Source organism: Dryobates pubescens, chromosome 8 (genome assembly GCF_014839835.1).
Source record: "Dryobates pubescens isolate bDryPub1 chromosome 8, bDryPub1.pri, whole genome shotgun sequence".
In the NCBI taxonomy this organism is placed as follows: Eukaryota; Metazoa; Chordata; class Aves; order Piciformes; family Picidae; genus Dryobates; species Dryobates pubescens.
Genome location: NC_071619.1, coordinates 31,852,174 through 31,870,427, shown reverse-complemented (window position 1 = coordinate 31,870,427; position 18,254 = coordinate 31,852,174). Strand labels below are relative to the sequence as shown.

Genomic DNA, 18,254 nt, shown 5'->3' with positions numbered 1-18,254 from the left:
ATATAAAGAGTAGATTTCTTATACTAATACAAGAAATGATATTCTGCAGATTATCCTGAGATGCACAAATAACAACATGAAGTTCTTCACAGAGAGAGTGATTGGCCATTGGAATGTGCTGCCCAGGGAGGTGGTGGAGTCAACATCACTGGGGGTGTTCAGGAAGAGACTGGATGGGGTGCTTGGTGCCATGGTTTAGTTGATTAGATGGTGTTAGGTGATAGGTTGGACTCGATGACCTCAAAGGTCTTTTCCAACCTGATTAGTTCTGTTCTGTTCTATTCTATTTGATTATATGTGTATTCCCATGCTGCAAGCTCTTGGGTCCTTTAAACACAAAGAAAAGGAGAAAGAAAAAAAGCCAAGAAACAAGCAAACAGGAAAAAAAAAACCCTAGGAACTAATTTAGAACAAAATAGGCAGTCATGCCTGATTAAATCCTGCATTTGGAATGGAGTCTGAATATCCCAGACAAACAATATGAATATGTAAAACAATCCTGGGAGGGGGGGAAGAAAAGGAACCCAAAGCTTCTGAGCCCAGCTCACAAATGTTTCTATTTCAGATGGTTTCTCATGCACACATAAGCAGGTGCCAGAACTACCAGCTTTCATCAGGGGAGGTCCTGTGCTATGCTGAGGTGGAGCCAAAGCACTGAAATTATTTCTACTGATGAGATGCACAATGTGTGCCACAGCAGTCTTACACTAGCTCTTGTGAGTTTCTGCTGAAGTACAGGTGGATTTCTTGTCAGTGTGGCAGGAATAAATCAGGCAAAGAGCCATCTGAATCAGCTTATATATTTAATTATTCTCCTTTTTAAATAATTTATGAGTTTGTACCAACTGCAGCTCTTCAGGAGCTTCTAAATGGATGTTTGTGCAACGTGGAGGTGTTTCTCCTTTCCTTGTAGGAAATGCCAAATGAATCTCCAGTATTTATTGCCTTCAGATCGTCAACAAAGAAAAATGTGCAGTATGACGACGTGCCAGACTACAAAGACAGGTTGAGTCTCTCAGAAAACTTCACATTATCCATCAGGAATGCCAGAATCAGCGACGAGAAGAGATTTGTGTGTATGCTGGTTACGGAGGATGATGTCTCCGAAGAGCCAACGTTAGTCAAAGTCTTCAGTAAGTAAATCAAAGTTGTTACGACCGTGAACGTTCATCAGCACCCGAGTCCTGAATTGCAGAAACTTGTGTTTAATGGAAGGATTAAAGCCAGGGAAGTTAAGTTTGCCTGAGTAAATTACTGAAGGCCAGCAAATTTCTGCAGCTTTCAACAATGTAATCTACTGGTGGCATTTACGTAACGGGGCTGCCTGCACTCGCAGCCTATTCATGATAAGTGCTGGCTCAAAGAGAATTCTAGACTTTGATAATGACTCACTGATGTGATGTCATTTGGCCTTGGAAATGAGAAATGTAAAATTAGCACTGATTATTTTCCATTTGTTCTCCCAGCAAAGTCTTCTGTAGGAAGGAGAAGAACTTTTTGCAAGGGCTTGTAGTCACAGGACAAGAGGGAATGTATTGGAGCTCGAGGAGGGGAGATTTACACTGGATATTAGGAAGAAATCCATTACAGTGGGAGTGGTGAGACACTGGAACAGGTTTCCCAGGGAGGTTGTGGATGCACCCTCCATGGAGGTGTTCAAGCCCAGGTCAGATGAAGCCTTGAGCAAACTGGTCTAGTGGAAGGTGTGCATTTGGAATGGAGTCTGAATATCCCAGACAAACTATGAATATGTAAAACAGTCCTGGGAGGTGGTGGTGGGGAAGGAAACCAAAGCTTCTGAGCCCAGCTCACAAATGTTTCTATTTCAAATGGTTTCTCATACACACATAAGCCTGTGGCAGGGGCTTGGAACTAGATGATATTTAAGGTCCCCTCCAACCCAAACTATTCAGTGATTCTGTGAAAGGTTTAAAGCATCCCTCAGCAGCTGGTGTTCAGGGATAGAAAATGACTGAGCGGTTGGAAAATGAATTTCCAGCATCAAAAGCTTCTGTTGTCCCCTCCTGAATTACCAGGAGGAAGATGAGGCTGCACTTCTGTTTTAGTTCAGAGCTAAGGTGCAGCCCTGCAAACCCTCATACCCCACAATCTTGTGCACCTGAACCTCAGCTGTATCCCAGCAGTTCTGCCTGAGGCTGGTTTTCACTGGAGCTTGCCACATCCTCATCTGTGCTGCTGGATTAACTCAGAGCTAACGAGCTGAAATGGCTCATTGCACAGGTACCACCTGCTAGTCTCATTCACTGGACAACTGAAACAAGCTCTACCAGCTTTCCAGATGGATCCTGTCCTCATCTTTCTCACTTATGGCCAGAGTTTCCAAAGTAGAGCAGCCCAGCAGACATTAGTTGCTGTCCTGTGACACTGACACTTGGCTTTTGCAGGCAGTGAGCTCTTTTCCTCCATATTATGGGATCTCTGTAGAGTTGCAAAGTGCTCTGGCAAGCTCTCAAGCCAAGAGATAAGCAGTGTGCTGAAGTTGCAAACACACCAAAGCAGGCTCTGCTGCTGCCAAGTTGAAAATGTCTTCTCGCTCCAGACACTGAGCTAGTAAATGTGAAATAAGTCCTTCTGATGCATGACCTTGGTGCCTGTGTCGGGGCTGGGAGGGTTTGGCAGCTGGCCTTGCTTTGGGAACCTGCCTTGAGAGAGCAGATGGTGGCTTCTCTAACTGGAGAATTGAAATCAGTTGCCCAGGGAGGTGGTGGAGTCACCGTCCCTGGAGGTGTTCAAGAAATGTGTGGACATGGGGACATGGTTTGATGGCCAGGGTGGTCTTAGGTAGATGGTTGGACTTGGTGATCTTGGTGGTCATTTCCAACCAAAACAATCCTATGATTCAATAAGGTCTCCCCTCAGCCTCCTCTTCTCTAGACTAAACAACCCTAGTTCCCTCAGCTGCTCCTCACCAGACCTGTGCATCAGACTCTTCACCAGCTTTGTTGCCAGCGCCTCAATGTCCTTGTCGTGAATGGCTCAAAACTGAACTCAGGATTCAAGGAGTGGCCTCACCAGTGCCCAGTACAGGGGCACAACCACTTCCCTGCTGCTGTTGGCCCCACTATTGCTGATCCAGGCCAGGATGCTGGTGGCTTTCTTGGCTACCTGAGCACACTACTGGCTCACATTTGGCCGGCTGTGAACCATCATTCCCAGGTCCTTTTCTGCTTTCCAGCCACTCTGCCCCAAACCTGGAGCATTCCACGGGGTTGTTGTGACCTAAGTGCAGGACCTGGCACTTGGCTTCTTCAGCATGTAGAGATTTTGGCAAGGTAGTTTGAAGTTCACTCCAGACTTGGATTACTGACAACCATCCATTATTCATAGGGAGCTTGATGTGGGGAGCAAGGTTCTGTAAGCTGGCGTAGTTAAGGATGTTTCAATCAGTTGGAGTATATACTATGTATGCTTATTTAAGCAGCATAGCTGGGGTTTAAAGGCTTTCTGTGACTATATAAACATTGATTTATTATTTTTTTTTTCCTATCCACTCACTCTTTTCACCTCTCCCTTTAAACTTGTGGGGAAAAGTGTCTCTTTTGAAGATAAAAATTTGCATTCTGGGCTTCAGGCCAAACTATTTTAACAGGCAAGTTATGTGGTCTCTAGAAAGTAGTCTTTTATGATGGAAACACTAATAGATCCTCCACTTTGGCAAGCTAAGAGGTCCATCTACCATAAGAAAAGTAAACAAGAAGACATACTGGCACTGAAGAAAAAGGTTATTTGTTTTGGTTTATTTTTAAGAAAGTCATAACTAACTCAGAGTCAGTTAATTACACTCATCTCTAGCAGCTGAATTTCTTAAGTGCAGCGGTCCCAGTTAGGGGAAGGAAGCCTTAGAAGAATCATGAGGTTAAATTTTGGCTCTTCATGGTGTGACAGCTCAGTGTCTCCAGAGTAATATCCAAAGAAAAGCTGCTTTTCTTGGTGCTCAGATTCCTGTGCTGTTGGTTCCTTCTCCAGTATCTGCAAGGGACCTACATGAAGTCCAGGAAGGGATGTTTTACGTGGGCTTGTAGTGGTAGGATGAGAGCGAATGGATTGAAGCTGGAAGAGGGGAGATTCAGACTGAATGTTAGGAAGAAATTCTTGACAGTGAGAGTGGTGAGACACTAGAACAGGTTGCCCAGGGAGGTTGTGGATGCCCCTTCCCTGGAGGTGGTCAAGGCCAGGTTGGATGAGGCATTGAGCAGCCTGGTCTAGTGGAAGGTGTCTCTGCCTATGGCAGAGGTTTCCAACCCAAACCATTCTATGAATCTATGAGTCTGTCTGTCATAGAAATCCAGTGGCTCAGATGAGGTTCTCTGCTCACAGGTGCCAGTATAGATATTGTCAGAATGTAAGGGAATCACTACAGAAGGTACAGCACATTTTCAGGTGATGGGTTTTCCTATCACTAAGGCAGAAATATCTCACTTTTTCTTCTTTTAATGGCTAAGGCAATACCAGGCCAGCTTATTCTATTTAGTCTCAAAGTCTGTGTATCTTTCAGCAACTTCTTGTTTTTCAAACAGCTGTTTGTGCTCCCTTCACTAGCACTTTTATCCTATTTATGTTTTAGAACAACCCTCTCAACCAGAAATCTTACATCAAGCAGACTTCTTAGAAACAGAGAAGCTACAAATGGTAAGAGCAGCATCCTCCCTCAAATTTACATGTCTGACAGCTGCCTGAAATCCTTTTACAGTCAGAGCAAGGCGGTGGAGTGAGGCTCAGAGAAGGGAGTGTGTACGTGGGTGCACACCTGCAGAGTCTGTAACCAGGCTAAGCACAGAGCAATTCCCTCACCACTGCTGCTGTTAGCCTTGCCTGGTTCTGCAAAAAGCACCAAACCTTCTTCCAAATTTTACCTGAGCTTGACTGATGGGATTTGTCCTATGTAAGAAAAACATTTGGGGCTAAGCATTTGAACTTTAGTCATGAGGTCTGTGGTGAGGGGTTGGACTTGATGATCTTTGAGGTCTCTTCCAACCTTGGTGATTCTGTGAACTGTCTAGAAATGTTTAGCTAAAGTACCTATGGAATGATACTAAAGCCTAGTGATGAAAACTAGAAACTAGTGACAAATGCTCTCTGTTTTGCAGCTTGGGGAGTGTGTTTCCAGAGACAGTTACCCTGAAGGCAACGTTACATGGTACAGGAATGGGAGACTCCTGCAGCCTTTGGAAGAAGGTATGTTGCAATAATGGCCAATGTCCCTGAATCCAGACAGCCATATGCATGAAGATCTGGGTTTGTAAGAGTTCCTCTGCTTTAGTCTAAGGTATTGGTCCTTTGAAGAAAATGACCCATTTGGAAACATGTACTGGAAGCAAGCTTCTAAGCCTTTCAGAAAAGCCAAGCTGCACCACACTGGCTGCTGCGCTTGAGTCACAGCAACCCCGTGCAATGCTCCGGGCCTGGAGGAAAGTGGGTGGAAACTGCCCAGCAGAAAAGGACCTCGGGGTGCTGATTGACAGCTGGCTGAACATGAGCCAGTAGTGTGCTCAGGTGGCAGAGAAGGCCAACGGCAACCTGGCCTGGAGCAGAAATAGTGTGGCCAGCAGAAGTGGGGAAGTGATCATACCCCTGTAACTGCCGTGGGTGAGGCTGCACCTTGAATCCTGGCTTCAGTTTTGATCCTCTTACTACAAGAAGGACATTGAGGTGCTAGAGCATGAGCAGTGAAGGGCAACAAAGCTGGTGACAGGCCTGGAGGACAGGTTTTACAAGGAACAGCTGAGGGACCTGAGATTGTTCAGCCTAGAGAAGAGGAAGCTGCTGTGCTCCATATGTTCGAGCAGTAGGAGTCATCAGTAACAGCAGCTTGGGGAAGCTGGGGACAGCATGGGGAAGATGGCATTTTTCTGAAAAAGCAGACCCAAATCTTACAGACCTCCCTGTGTGAACAGCTTCAACACTCTGAATCACAAGAGACACACACTTCCATCTACCCTTTCCCAGGCATTGGAACAGGCTGCCCAGGGAGCTGGTGGAGTCACTGTCTCTGGAGGTGTTCAAGAAATGTGTGGATATGGCACTTGGGGACATGGTTGATTTGCCATGGTGGTCTTAGGTTGAAGGTTGGACTCCATGATCTTGGAGGTCTTTTCCAACCACAACAGTTCTTTGATTCCATATACTCTCTCTGTTCCAGCTCTGAAATCACACCACAGGGAAGAGGGTTACTTTTGTTAATGCTATTGCAAAGCTACTCTTGATCCCATGTAGCTTGTAGAAACCTGTATCCAGTTTACAGCTTCTTATAAGGTGTGAACACTCTCAGCTTCACACCTGTACAGCGTTGTCTTTTGGACCACCTGGATCATCATTTCTTCATACAGATATTTGTATATACCTTCCATAGGTGTTTTGCAGGATATTTAAGAACACCATTTGGGTTTTTCCCTTCCCCTTTCAACTTGAATTTTGACATCAGACCCCAGTATTTTACCTTCCATGAAACAGACAGTGCTTACAAAACCAAGTTAGAAATATGAGCATAAAACTTGGTTTTACCAGCATTTTTGAAGCCTTCTGCCTGTCTTACAAATGAAGCTGAGATTACATATTCTACAAATCCCCCCAGCTTGCAGTTTGCTTTCTTGTTTGGATTTAATTTAGGAGCTAGGTTTGATTTGATTGCTGTGTTAGCAGTATGTTACTGATCAAATATTGCTGGTGGAACATCAGTGGCAATACCAGAAGGAAACTATTTATGCTATGTCTTGGGGCCATGTTCCTTGCATGTTTGTTGCCTGTGGCATGTTCCTTGCATTCCCACAAATAGCCTGCTAACAAATACAGAGAAGGCAGCAAAGTGCAGGGAAAAGCTTGCAGATTTGGGCTGTGTGACACTGAAACAGTATTTCCTTTTCCTTTTCAGCTGTGGTCATAGATTTGCAAAAGAGTGTGAACAGAACAACTGGACTCTTCACCATGACATCATCTCTCCAGTACATGCCAAAGAAGGAAGATGCAAATGCCAGGTTTTCTTGCATGGTGACCTATTATGGACCATCTGGCCAGAAAACAATACAGTCTGAACCAGTTGTCTTCGATGTTCACTGTGAGTTATTAAAGAGAGTTTGTTGCTCTATGAAGTCCACCTCAGGGGAGGGTTGGGGGAAAGCAAATTCAGAGAGGGTTTAGAAAATTACAGCAACATTGTTGGATGCAGCCTTGAGGAGCCTGATCTAGTGGGAGGTGTCCTTGCCCGTGGCAGGGGGGTTGGAACTAGATGATCTTTAATGTCCCTTCCAACCCAAACCATTCTGTGAATCTATGAATTGCAGCTTAGCTGTTGAAATGGTTTCTTCAGAGCTGATTTTTCAGCAAGAAGGTCTGAGTACATCCTGCAATTTTTGCTTCCCTTCAGGTTTACCTGTGATATCTTTCTATCACTCACTGTAAGTACTGCACTGACAAGAAGAAAGTGATAACCACAAAAAGTTGCAGTGAAAAGGGTGTCATCAGGCACAGCAGAAGTTACAGCAGTGGATGGGAATGCTGAAGATCTGAAAAGACCTTTTTACTGTATGTTTTGGTGGTTATCGCTTTCCTCATGTCAGTCACCAGAATGATTCTCTGTGTCCTCTGAAATATGCAGTAAGTACACAACAGAGTTGATTTTGGACTCAAGTACTTCTCATTTTTGCTCAGTCAACACTGAACCCTTAGTGCTGGCAGGCTACCTTGCATCTTGTACTCTCTCCACAGCTCTACTATACTGATTTGGGGGTTTAAAGTGTATCATTTGGTTATTGGTAGACTTTCTAGTAGAGAATTTGTGAATGATTACTTCCAAGTAAGTAAGTCTTGGTAAGTAATTCTCCCAGAGAAGGGCAAGAAAGCTGGTGAAAAGTCTAGAGAGCAAGCCTTATGAGGATCAGCTGAAGGAACTGGGGTTGTTTAGTCTGGAGGAGAGGAGTCTGAGGGGAGACCTCATTGCTGCCTACAGCTCCCTGAAAGGAGGTTGGAGTGAGGGTGGGGCTTGGTCTCTTCTCTCTAATATGAAGTGGTAGAATGAGAGGAAATGGCCTGAAATTGTGCCAGGGAAGGTTTAGGTTGGATGTTAGGAAAAAAACTACTTCACTGGAAGAGTGGTCTGGCAGCAGAAGAGGCTGTCCAGGGAGGTGGTGGACTTAGCATGCCTGAAGGTGTCGAAGAAACCTGTGGTCATGGTACTCTGGGGCACGGTGTAATGGCCATGGTGGTGTTAGGTTGATAGTTAGGCTCGATGATCTTGGAGGTATTTTCCAACCAAAACAGTTCTGTGATTCTATGGAAGGAAGCTGAGGCTGTTGTATCTGAAAGAGGGAGGATGTGGCTGGTTGAAACCCCATACCCCTCCTCTTCCTGCGCTGAAGAGCGAGATGCTGTGTTAGGGCTCTCAGTTATTGAGAGGCCCCAGAAAACGCCGCTCCTGTTATTGAGAAATCCCATGGCAGAAGACAGAGATGATGAATGCCTCGAGGGTCAGAAGGACTGTAGAGTGCACACTTGACTGAACACACAAAATCAACTGTCAGGAAAAGAGTTTTTCTGCTCTGTAGATGGTTTTAGTCTTTACTAAGGTGCACTGTACTATGCCTTAATGCAAGACTGGCATTTTTGGTGGAGTTTTATTTATTCATTGAAATGAAAGCAGTGAGAGTTGCCAGCCCCATATTTTCTCCTTTAGTTTAGTTCCTTTTTGCTTTGGGTTTGAAAAATTGTATTTAGGCTTCTGCTTAGAAAGAATAGCACCTATTAAAGTATCCTTTGCCTTACATTTTACTCTGGTAATATTCTGGTTTTTAACTTATGGTTCAACTTCACTGAACATGACAGAAGTATGTTACATTTACAGTTCTGTTGACTACAGTAAGGGTCCTCTTATGTTCACCAAATTAATCTTTCTGAAAGCCTCCAGTGATCAGCATATAGAATAGGCTGAAAATAGTAGTTTAGTTCATCTTTCTTTCTTTTTAATGCAAGAAGGCTATTATCTGGTGCTAATGGAAGGCGTTGAGAGCTTCAGTTGCTTTTCTAATTGCTGTGGTCCTCCAAACAGTGAACTTCAGAGAGGACAAGTTAATCTCTCATAATGAAGTCACATAATGAAGCTGTTCCTACTGATCAAGGCTTTCTCTTTTCTTATAAGCACATAGAATTGTGGAACGGTAGGGGTTGGAAGGGACTTCTGGGGATCAAGTTCAACCCCCTGCCAAAGCAGGACCACCTATGGCAGGTTGCACAGAAATAGAATCAGAATCACAGAATGCCTGGTTAGAAGAGACCCCAAGGATCATCTGGTCCAATGTTTCTACATGATAATAGACTTGAAATGAGCTAGCCCAGCACCTTGTCAAGCCCAGTCTTCAAACTGACTGATGTAGGGGACCCCACTGCTTCTCTTGGGAGATGATTCCAGTGTCTAACTGTTCTCATGGGGAAACATTTTCTTCTGGAGTCCAATGGGAATCTGACCAGCAGTAACTTGTCCCCGTTACCCCTTGTCTATTCCCTGTGACTCCTGGTAGAAGGGGAGTCTCCATCCTCATGGCAGCCACCTTGGAAGGTGTCCAGGTGGCTCTTGAAAGTCTCTGGAGAAGGAGACTCCACGTGACGTGGTTGTAATTATTGCTGTTTCAGTTACAGGTGTTTTGGTGAAGGAAAAAGAATAGCCTATGGTCCTTTGCACTTGATTCACTGACAAAAGGGCAGGAAGCCTGATTACCTTCAGCTCTTTTCTGAAGAGATCTGTACATGATAATGCCTTCACCTGCTTGATAAAGTCACGTACTCCTTGGCCATGAATATTGTATGGGTAGTGTCACTCTATGGTTGGGGCTTTTTTGCAGCAGCTATTAAATGTGTCCATTATTTTCACAGATCCAACAGAGAAGGTGACTATTGAAGTGCTGCCACAAAGCAGCACCATTAAAGAAGGCGATAACATCACTCTGAAGTGCTCAGGAAACGGCAACCCTCCTCCGCAGGAGTTCTTGTTTTACATTCCTGTAAGTCTTGCCTCGCTGTCACTGCCTGGTGAAATATTCTGTGTCATCCCTTCCTACAGACATTGCTCCATGTCAGTGTCTACGTGATTTTGTAACAAATGAAGGCAGGAATTCACTGTGACTAAAACGGAGGATAGACATCAGCCATTACATCAGACTCTGAGGACACCTCACCTGAGCTAGCCATATAACTTCTACTTACCCCCACCCCACACACAGGTTTGTGAGGTTTGGACCTACTAACATTTGCTAGGCATCATTTTGCATTACCAGATATTTTGGTAAGAAGCAGTTTGGACTAAAGCAGTTTATCATCCTGAGTGAAACCTTCGCATCTCTTGCCATAACGCACAAAAATAGCTTGGCTGCTAGGAAAAATTTCTTCACAGAAAGCATTACCAAGCATTGGAACAGGCTGCCCAGGGAAGTGGTAGAGTCACCATCCCTAGAGGTCTTTCAAAGACTCATGGATGTGGTGCTGAGGGATATGGTTTAGTGTTGGTGGTTTAGCAATAGAATAGAATTAGAATAGAATAGAACAGAATTAGAATAGGATTAAGAATAGAATAGAATTAAGAATAAAATAGAATTAAGAATAAAGAATAGAATTGAGAATAGAATAGAATTAAGAATAGAATAGCATTAAGAATAGAATAGCATTAAGAATAGAATAGAATTAAGAATAAAGAATAGAATAGAGAATAGAATAGAATTAAGAATAGAATAGCATTAAGAATAGAATAGAATTAAGAATAGAATAGAATAGAATTAACCAGGTTGGGAAAGACCTTCGAGATCATCAACTCCAATCCATCATCCAGCACCATCTAATCAACTAAACCATGGCACCAAGTGCTTCATCCAGTCTCTTCCTAAACACCTCCAGTGATGGTGACTCCACCACCTCCCTGAGCAGCACATTCCAATGGCCAATCTCTCTTTCTGGGAAGAATTTCTTCATAATATCCAGTCTAAACCTCCCCTGGCACAGCTTGAGACTGTGTCCTCTTGTTCTGGTGCTGGCTGCCTGGGAGAAGAGACCAACCCCCACCTGGCTACAACCTCCGTTCAGATAGTTGTAGAGAGCAAGAAGGTCTCCCCTGAGCCTCCTCTTCTCCAGGCTAAGCAACCCCCAGCTCCCTCAGCCTCTCCTCACAGGGCTGTGCTCCAAACCCATGCCCTTCTCTGGACACATTCCAGCAAGTCAAGATCTTTCCTAAACTGAAGGGCCCAGAACTGGTGGGATGGTGAGCTCTAGGCAAGTGATTGGACTTGATGATGTCAAAGGTGCCTCACCAGGGCAGAGTAAAGAGGGAGGAAAACCTCCCTTGACTTGTTGGATGCCATTTTCTTGCTGCACCTCAGAATAGCATTGGCCCTCTTGACCCCAAGGGCACATTACTGTCCCTTTGCTCTATGATTTTTTTTCCTATTCAATTCAATGCATCAATTTCAGGTACAGATTTAGGAAGTTTGTTTTGCTCTTGTGGCTTTTTTTTTTTTTGCAGCACATTTATTCAGAGACTGTTCCAGTCTTTGGGGTTTTCCCCCTTCTCCTTTCTGCTAAACTTTCCAACTTGGTATTTTAATATCCTCTTAAAATAAGTTAGTCATTCAATTAAAAGAGGAAGCTGTTAACTGTATGTGCTTTTTAAAACTCTGGTGTCATGCAGGAGATAAACCTTAGTATTATTAATAGCTAGCATGGCACTTTAGGGACATGGTTTAATGGCCATGGTGGCGTTAGTTTGACAGTTGGACTTGATGGTCTTAGAGGTCTTTTCTAACCAAAACAATTCTGTGATTCTGTGCTGCCTCTCTGCATATTTTGGAGTATTTTACCATCCTTATAACAAAAAGAATGGTGAAACAACAGACCAGATAATCCCCTTCCAACCTGGCATTCTGTGAAGAAAAATTAATGTTTTAGGAGGCCCCATATATAATAAATATTTTTGTTTCCCATCCACAGGGAGAAACAGAAGGTATAAGGAGCTCAGATACTTACATGATGACAGATGTGAGACGAAATGCAACAGGAGAATACAAGTGCTCTCTGATTGACAAAAGCATGATGGACTCAACCACCATCACTGTACACTGTAAGTCACTGCATTTTGTAGGACAGAAACCTACCTTGGATCTTCTGGGATGATCTCTCCCTGCTTGACTTTGGTGGATCAGTCCAGTTAACTTACAGGACTAACTGAGTGATGAAGTTGGTTTGGTGTCAGGTCACTTTTATGCTTTCTAATGGATTTCTGTTTGAAAAGCTTACTTTTCCCACTTGATTGGCTTAGACAGATTTGCTTTCTGTAACCTTGGTATGGTGTATGATACTATGAGGGTAGGTTGAGAGTGGATAGTAGAAAGAAATCCTTTACAGCAAGGGTGGTAAGACACTGGAACAGGTTGCCCAGGGAGATTGTAGATGCCCTTCTCCCTGGAGGTGTTCAACACTAGGCTGGACAGAGCCATGGCCAGCCTGGTCTAGTGGGAGGTGTCCTTGCCAACGGCAGGGAGGGTGGAACTAGATATCTTCAAAGTCCCTTTGAACTCAAACCACTCTATGTATTTATGAATATTTTTGCACTGTCAGAGACAGTGAAAGTTCCTGTACTTTGTTTCACTTAAGTGAAGAGATACAGGGCAAATTATTCTGGCTGTGACTGTGCTTCTGAGTATAGTCAAAGACACAAGCTGGTCCACAGTGATGTCGCTCAAGGTCATTCCTCATAGTTAAATTCACATTAGTCTGCTGTCCTTTCATCTTACCTCTGTGAGGTCAATGTGTGAGGAGTCTAGAGAAGAAATTGAGGAATTCATTCTGTTCACATCAAGAGGGTTGGGGTTTTTTTCACTTCTCTGAGAATGAGGAGAGCTACACAGCTCAGTGAAGTTTCTTTAGCTGGTTCCTAGAGTATTTACTCATGCTTTATCAGAAGCACTTTAAAAGCAGCCATTGAACTGCTGCAAGCATTGAAGCAATGGTTGCTTTTCAATGGCTGCTTTTCATCTCTTTATGTGAGAAAACGAGCAGAAGCTCATTCAGACTTTGCTGTAGCGTCACAGGCTGTGAGCTGAGGCTCGGGCCAGTGCTACTAAGTTTGCTCTAAAACTATTGATGGGCTGTAGCCTTCCCAGTAGCATAAACACCCCTAATAGCTTTACAAGTTGGGAGGGACAAAGAATGGATCCAGAATTTTAAAGGCTTCCACAGCAGTTGTACTTCACATGAAAAGAAACTTCATGTTTGTGGGCTTAGTTTTGGTGCTTGTTTTTCTTTTGGAAGAGCTACAATGCATGCAGAACATATCTGTACAGGAACAATTACACTACTTCATTTAATGAATATGTGGTGTTTAATAAGGTCACCTGCTCTCTTCCTTCTTGCCCTTTCTCTTTGCCAAGAGTCAGGCTATGTAAGAGCTGAAGAGAGCTCAGTACTATGCCACCAGCTGCCCCATCTCACAGGTACTTTGCTGTGGTGCAACTGAACCTTTTATTTTATTCCAAGTGGATTACATGTCTACTTGTACTTCCATAAATAGTTACTTTAAAGAATGGTTTCCTCACCTCCAAGTCATTTATAACAATCCACTTTTCCCTTCTCTGTATGTCAGAAGAGCTTTACTATGTGAGAGAAACATAGATTTTTCTTGACAGAAATCTTTCCAGTGTTGGCAGCTCCTCAGAGCTCAGAGGTACACTGGTACCCTACTGCTTTACTTCTCTTAGGGTTCATTTTGGTTTGTTTGGCTTTTTTCAAACACTTCTACCTGCAACAAAACCTCTGTTTAAGTGAGATGCAGTGGCCTGGGGTGGTTCAGTTATTCCTGAATGCCTAGACCATGCCTCTGTCTTTAAGCTCCTTGGGTGGCTTGCCTTATGCTGATCTAAAGCATTTCTGCAGCATGTTTTCTTGTCAGGAGTTCTCCTTTTATAGCTTTTTCAGACTCTTAGAAGTTTTATAATACTCTCCTTCAATTGCTTCCTTTGTATTAATTTCCCAGCAAAATTCAGTAATTTTTAGTGCTTTCCCCTTCTCATGGTCTTATGAGATTTTTGGTGTTGGATCTTCAGATATTTTATGGCTCCATGATGGTTTTTTGTCTTTCAAGTAATACCTATGAATGCCTATCAAGTCCTACCTTTCCTTCCTCTTTTGCTTTACTACTTCCTTTTCCATACATGGGTGAAATTCCTGTCTATGCTGTTGCACTGGAAAAGCCTTACTTCTGAGCCTGGTCTTTTAATTTCTTCACATCCAATCGTGGTACTTCAGAGTTTCATTTTCACTTAGAGCAAAAACAACCCAGAGAACACCCCCAGTACCAAACCAGAGCACCCAGAAACCCCAGAACCGAATCCCTCCAACCAAACCCCAGCCAAACCAGAAAGAAAGCCAAACACCCCGAAACCAAACCAAAGACCACCAAAGCAAAACCCCAACCAACCCAAACCCCCAGTTTGTTTGTCCCAGTCTTCCCCACATCAATTCCATACCTCTCTCACATGATGTGTGCAGAAAGCACCCTTTGTCTCTTCCCTGTGCTACTTGGTATGCAAAGCCAGCACTGAAATCAATGCAAGACTTCAAGTGAGAGCACATTAAGAGCTAGCAAGCATCGAAAAGGGTGCCTGATGAGAAGTTTGTTTATGAAAGAACATTTCAAAGCCACACTGGAAATGTATGGAAAATTTCTTGCAACAAAGGTTTTCATGCCATGGCAAGGAAAATGAATTTTGAGACTGTTTCTGTATGCAAGAAACACTTCCATCCTCATCCATCCATCCCAGGAACAGATTATTTACTAATGGAGCATGTAAATTGAGAGGTAAAAAGTACCTACATCACATTTCTTTGTGGACCCCACAGATAATTATTAATCCAAATCAAATAGCTACATGTAGGGTTCCTAGAGGAGGTTCTTTTGTAAACAGTAGCTTAGTGCTGTACTTGCCTCATAAATCATCTTACAAATGAGGCTTGGAGCAACCTGGTCTCGTGTGAGGTGTCCCTGCTCATGGCAAGGGGGTTGGAACTAGATGATCTTTGGGGTGCCTTCCAAGTCAAGGCATTCTGTGATTCTATGAAATGCTGCTCTAGCTATGCAGTTTGTTCTGACAGTTTACATTTTCCTGAGCCCCAGTGGAAGAGGGATTGTAGTCTTAGTTACAGCCCAAATATGGGAGAGGGGAGACATCAGGCCTGCTACTGTGGAGGAAAACTGGGTTGAAGAACTGCTCTGGGCTCTGTCTTGCCTGAGATAAACACCAAAAATTCAGTGAGCTCCTGTAAGAGGAATCCCTTCTCTATAGTCTGTGGTGATCTCTTAGGTTTGAGGTGTTCTCTTGCTTCTAAGAGCAAAAGGTTTAAGTAGATGTGTGGAAGGCAAGTCACCTTGAGGAGGGGAAAAAAAGATTAACTCAGGTTTGTTGTTTGTTTGTTTTAAACAGCCTTCTTCCTTAGTAGTATGTGCTCAGATGCTCACTGTCTAAATATTGTCATATTATTAACAACAACAATAATTTGCTTTTCTTGTGGTAGCAATGCTAAGACCTCTAGAATCTTGTTGGTTTGGTTGCATTTGCTAGTTTGAGGAGAAAGGAGGAGAAATCCCCGTAGGAGCACAGAAGCACAATGCCATTTTCTCTGCCTGTGCTTTACTCGTGCACAGATGAAAGTACAGCTCTTGTGACCTCTTGGACAAGGCATTAGACTCGTAACAGAGATAATAATGCAGACTCATAGTACAGGATAGACCCCCAGTTGTTCCCTCTAGTTCTGCCTTTTAATTACAGTAGTGTTCCCAGGGCAACCACTGAATGAAGCCAGTAGCTAAGTTCACTGTTTGTCTTTGGGTGGTTTTTTTAAAGAAACTGTTTTCCCTCTCCTCTACCAACTGTGATTTTTGCCTCCAGCCTTTTTTCTATTTTTTTCAAACTGTGCTTAAAAGCCAAAAAGGATGTTTTTCAGTCCTTTGCCAGCAAGGACTATATTCATGATGAAATCATGTGTGCTTGCCATTTGCGAGCGTGTGTGTCTCTGCATCTGTGATAGTCCTTCAACCAGGCAATTTGGCTCCAAGCAAGGCACTGTGAGGGGAAACAAAAGCAGTTTAGCTTGGCAAACTCTGCTTTTCTTTCTGTGTGGCTTTGGGGGAATGTGGGGGGTTGTTTGTTTGGATTTTGTGTGTGTGTGTGTTTGGGGTGTTTTTTAAACAAGAAATCACCAGACCACCAAATCCATATACCAAGAAAAATCTAGAGCGGCGTTTCCTGATCTTTCTGTAAGTGGTTCTCACCAACTGCAGGTTCCCTGGAGCCCAAACAGGTCAGGCAATGCTTGAACACTGACTTACACAAAAATGGCTTTTGACATTACAGATGAAAAAGCAATATATCAAAGGGCCTCAGAACCCTGTGATTCAGACTCTTCATGCCTTTAGTATCATGTCTCATGCACTCTGTGTTACCCATCCTCACCCCCTCTAAATGAAAATCAACTTGTTTCCTCAGATTTCAGAAAGTTACCCCTTGTCCTCCTCTCCTCCATTCTTACTTGGGGAGATCTTACTGCTCTCTACAACTACCTGAAGGGAGGTTGCAGCCAGGTGGGGGTTGGCCTCTTCTCCCAGGCAACCAGCACCAGAACAAGAGGACACAGTCTCAGGCTGTGCCAGGGGAGGTTTAGGCTGGAGGTTAGGAGGAAGTTCTTCATAGAAAGAGAGATTGGCCAATGGAATGTGCTGCCCAGGGAGGTGGTGGAGTCACCGTCACTGGAGGTGTTTAGGAAGAGCCTGGATGAGGCACTTGGTGCCATGGTTTAGTTGATTAGATGGTGTTGGGTGATAGGTTGGACTTGATGATCTCAAAGGTCTTTTCCAATCAGGTTAATTCTACTCCTGTTCTTGTTCTATTCTAATTCCTATTCCTATTTCCATTCCATTCCACTGTTTAGGTAAACCTGTCCCCATCTGCATGGCATCTCCTCTGAAGACAGATTTCTACCTAGCCCATAGCAGCCTGTGCTTCCCCTTCCAAGCTGCACACATTGCTGAGTGAAGCACTCCTCCATCTCCTCCTTTCTCCTCTATTGTTCTTTCAGCAGTGCAAGGTGAAATCAAATGTATCCACTTGTCTAGTGATTACTGTGGTTTTGCTTTTCCATTTAGGTGATAATTACAGCAAAACCATGAATGTTCTGCAGTGCCTATTTTAGGATAATTCTCTCTTCTCCCTGAACTTGCGAAATTGACTTAGGTTTCATTGAAGACATGAAATCTTGAATTTAATGAGTGTAATTAGGCACATTTTCTTTCCTTGGTAAGCCTTTGAAATAGGCCAGGATTAACTTTTGACAAGTGTTGTTTCTGTCCAGATTTGGATTTGCAGCTTACTCCTAGTGGCGAAGTCACCAAACAGATTGGCGAGGCCCTGCCTGTGTCATGCACGATTTCTTCCAGCAGAAATGCAACTGTGTTTTGGATAAAGGTCAGCAATTTGTCTACTTCACACTTCATCTGAGTGTTCACCTCTTCTTGTTACTGCTGCTGCTTCAGTGTTCTGGGAGGAAGGGAGGAAAGGAAGGGGGAGGAAAGGGAAAAAAGGAGTTTGTTGGACTTTTTAAGGAACATTGTTAAAATGAATCTTACAGATGGGGCTAAAATGAGAGCTACTGACTTCAGGCTGCTGACTGAAAATCATTTGCAGGGAAGTAGTGCCAGAAGTGTAACTTTGGGAAATAATCTCTACAAAACACTTAGAGAATTGGGTCCCTCTGAGAAGGAAAGCCTATTTGGAGGAATTTGAATCCATTGATTGTTTTCCGAGGCAAGCTTAGTCTTGGTTCCAATAAACATAATAGTGGCAAAGTGGGTTGAGAGATCAAATATTAGCAAATAGCAGTTAGTAGCTGGTGGGGAAAAAAAAAGGTAGCTGTCATAGAGGGTGGGTTTAAATCAAGCCTGCACTACTGGAAACTAAAAATAGTGATGCTTGATGTTTCTTTTGTAGCATGTGTTGATCTTCTAAGTATGGCCTAGAGGAGAGTTGCCTGTGTATCAAACAATTTGTATCACTAGTGGGTTTGGCTAGCCTAGTAATAGACTAGCCTAGTAATAGACTAGCCTAGTAATAGACTAGCCTAGTAATAGACTAGCCTAAAAAGCTCAGAAATCATTCTTCACCCCATCTATGTCCTGTTCAAAAAGAAGGGAGGTGGCTTTTCTAGATCTCCAGCAG

At 43.5% G+C, this 18,254-nt stretch overlaps 1 protein-coding gene across 1 annotated transcript in view; it reads left to right on the top strand.

Annotated features, from left to right (window-relative positions):
- ALCAM (activated leukocyte cell adhesion molecule) overlaps nt 1-18,254 on the top strand; it is a 123,294-nt gene that overhangs the window by 90,659 nt on the left and 14,381 nt on the right. The window contains exons 3-9 of the mRNA XM_054163802.1: nt 914-1,133; nt 4,586-4,650; nt 5,109-5,196; nt 6,890-7,072; nt 9,880-10,007; nt 11,980-12,109; nt 17,392-17,504. Coding sequence (XP_054019777.1) covers nt 914-1,133; nt 4,586-4,650; nt 5,109-5,196; nt 6,890-7,072; nt 9,880-10,007; nt 11,980-12,109; nt 17,392-17,504 — 927 coding nt within the window. The remainder of the gene's footprint in view (nt 1-913; nt 1,134-4,585; nt 4,651-5,108; nt 5,197-6,889; nt 7,073-9,879; nt 10,008-11,979; nt 12,110-17,391; nt 17,505-18,254) is intronic.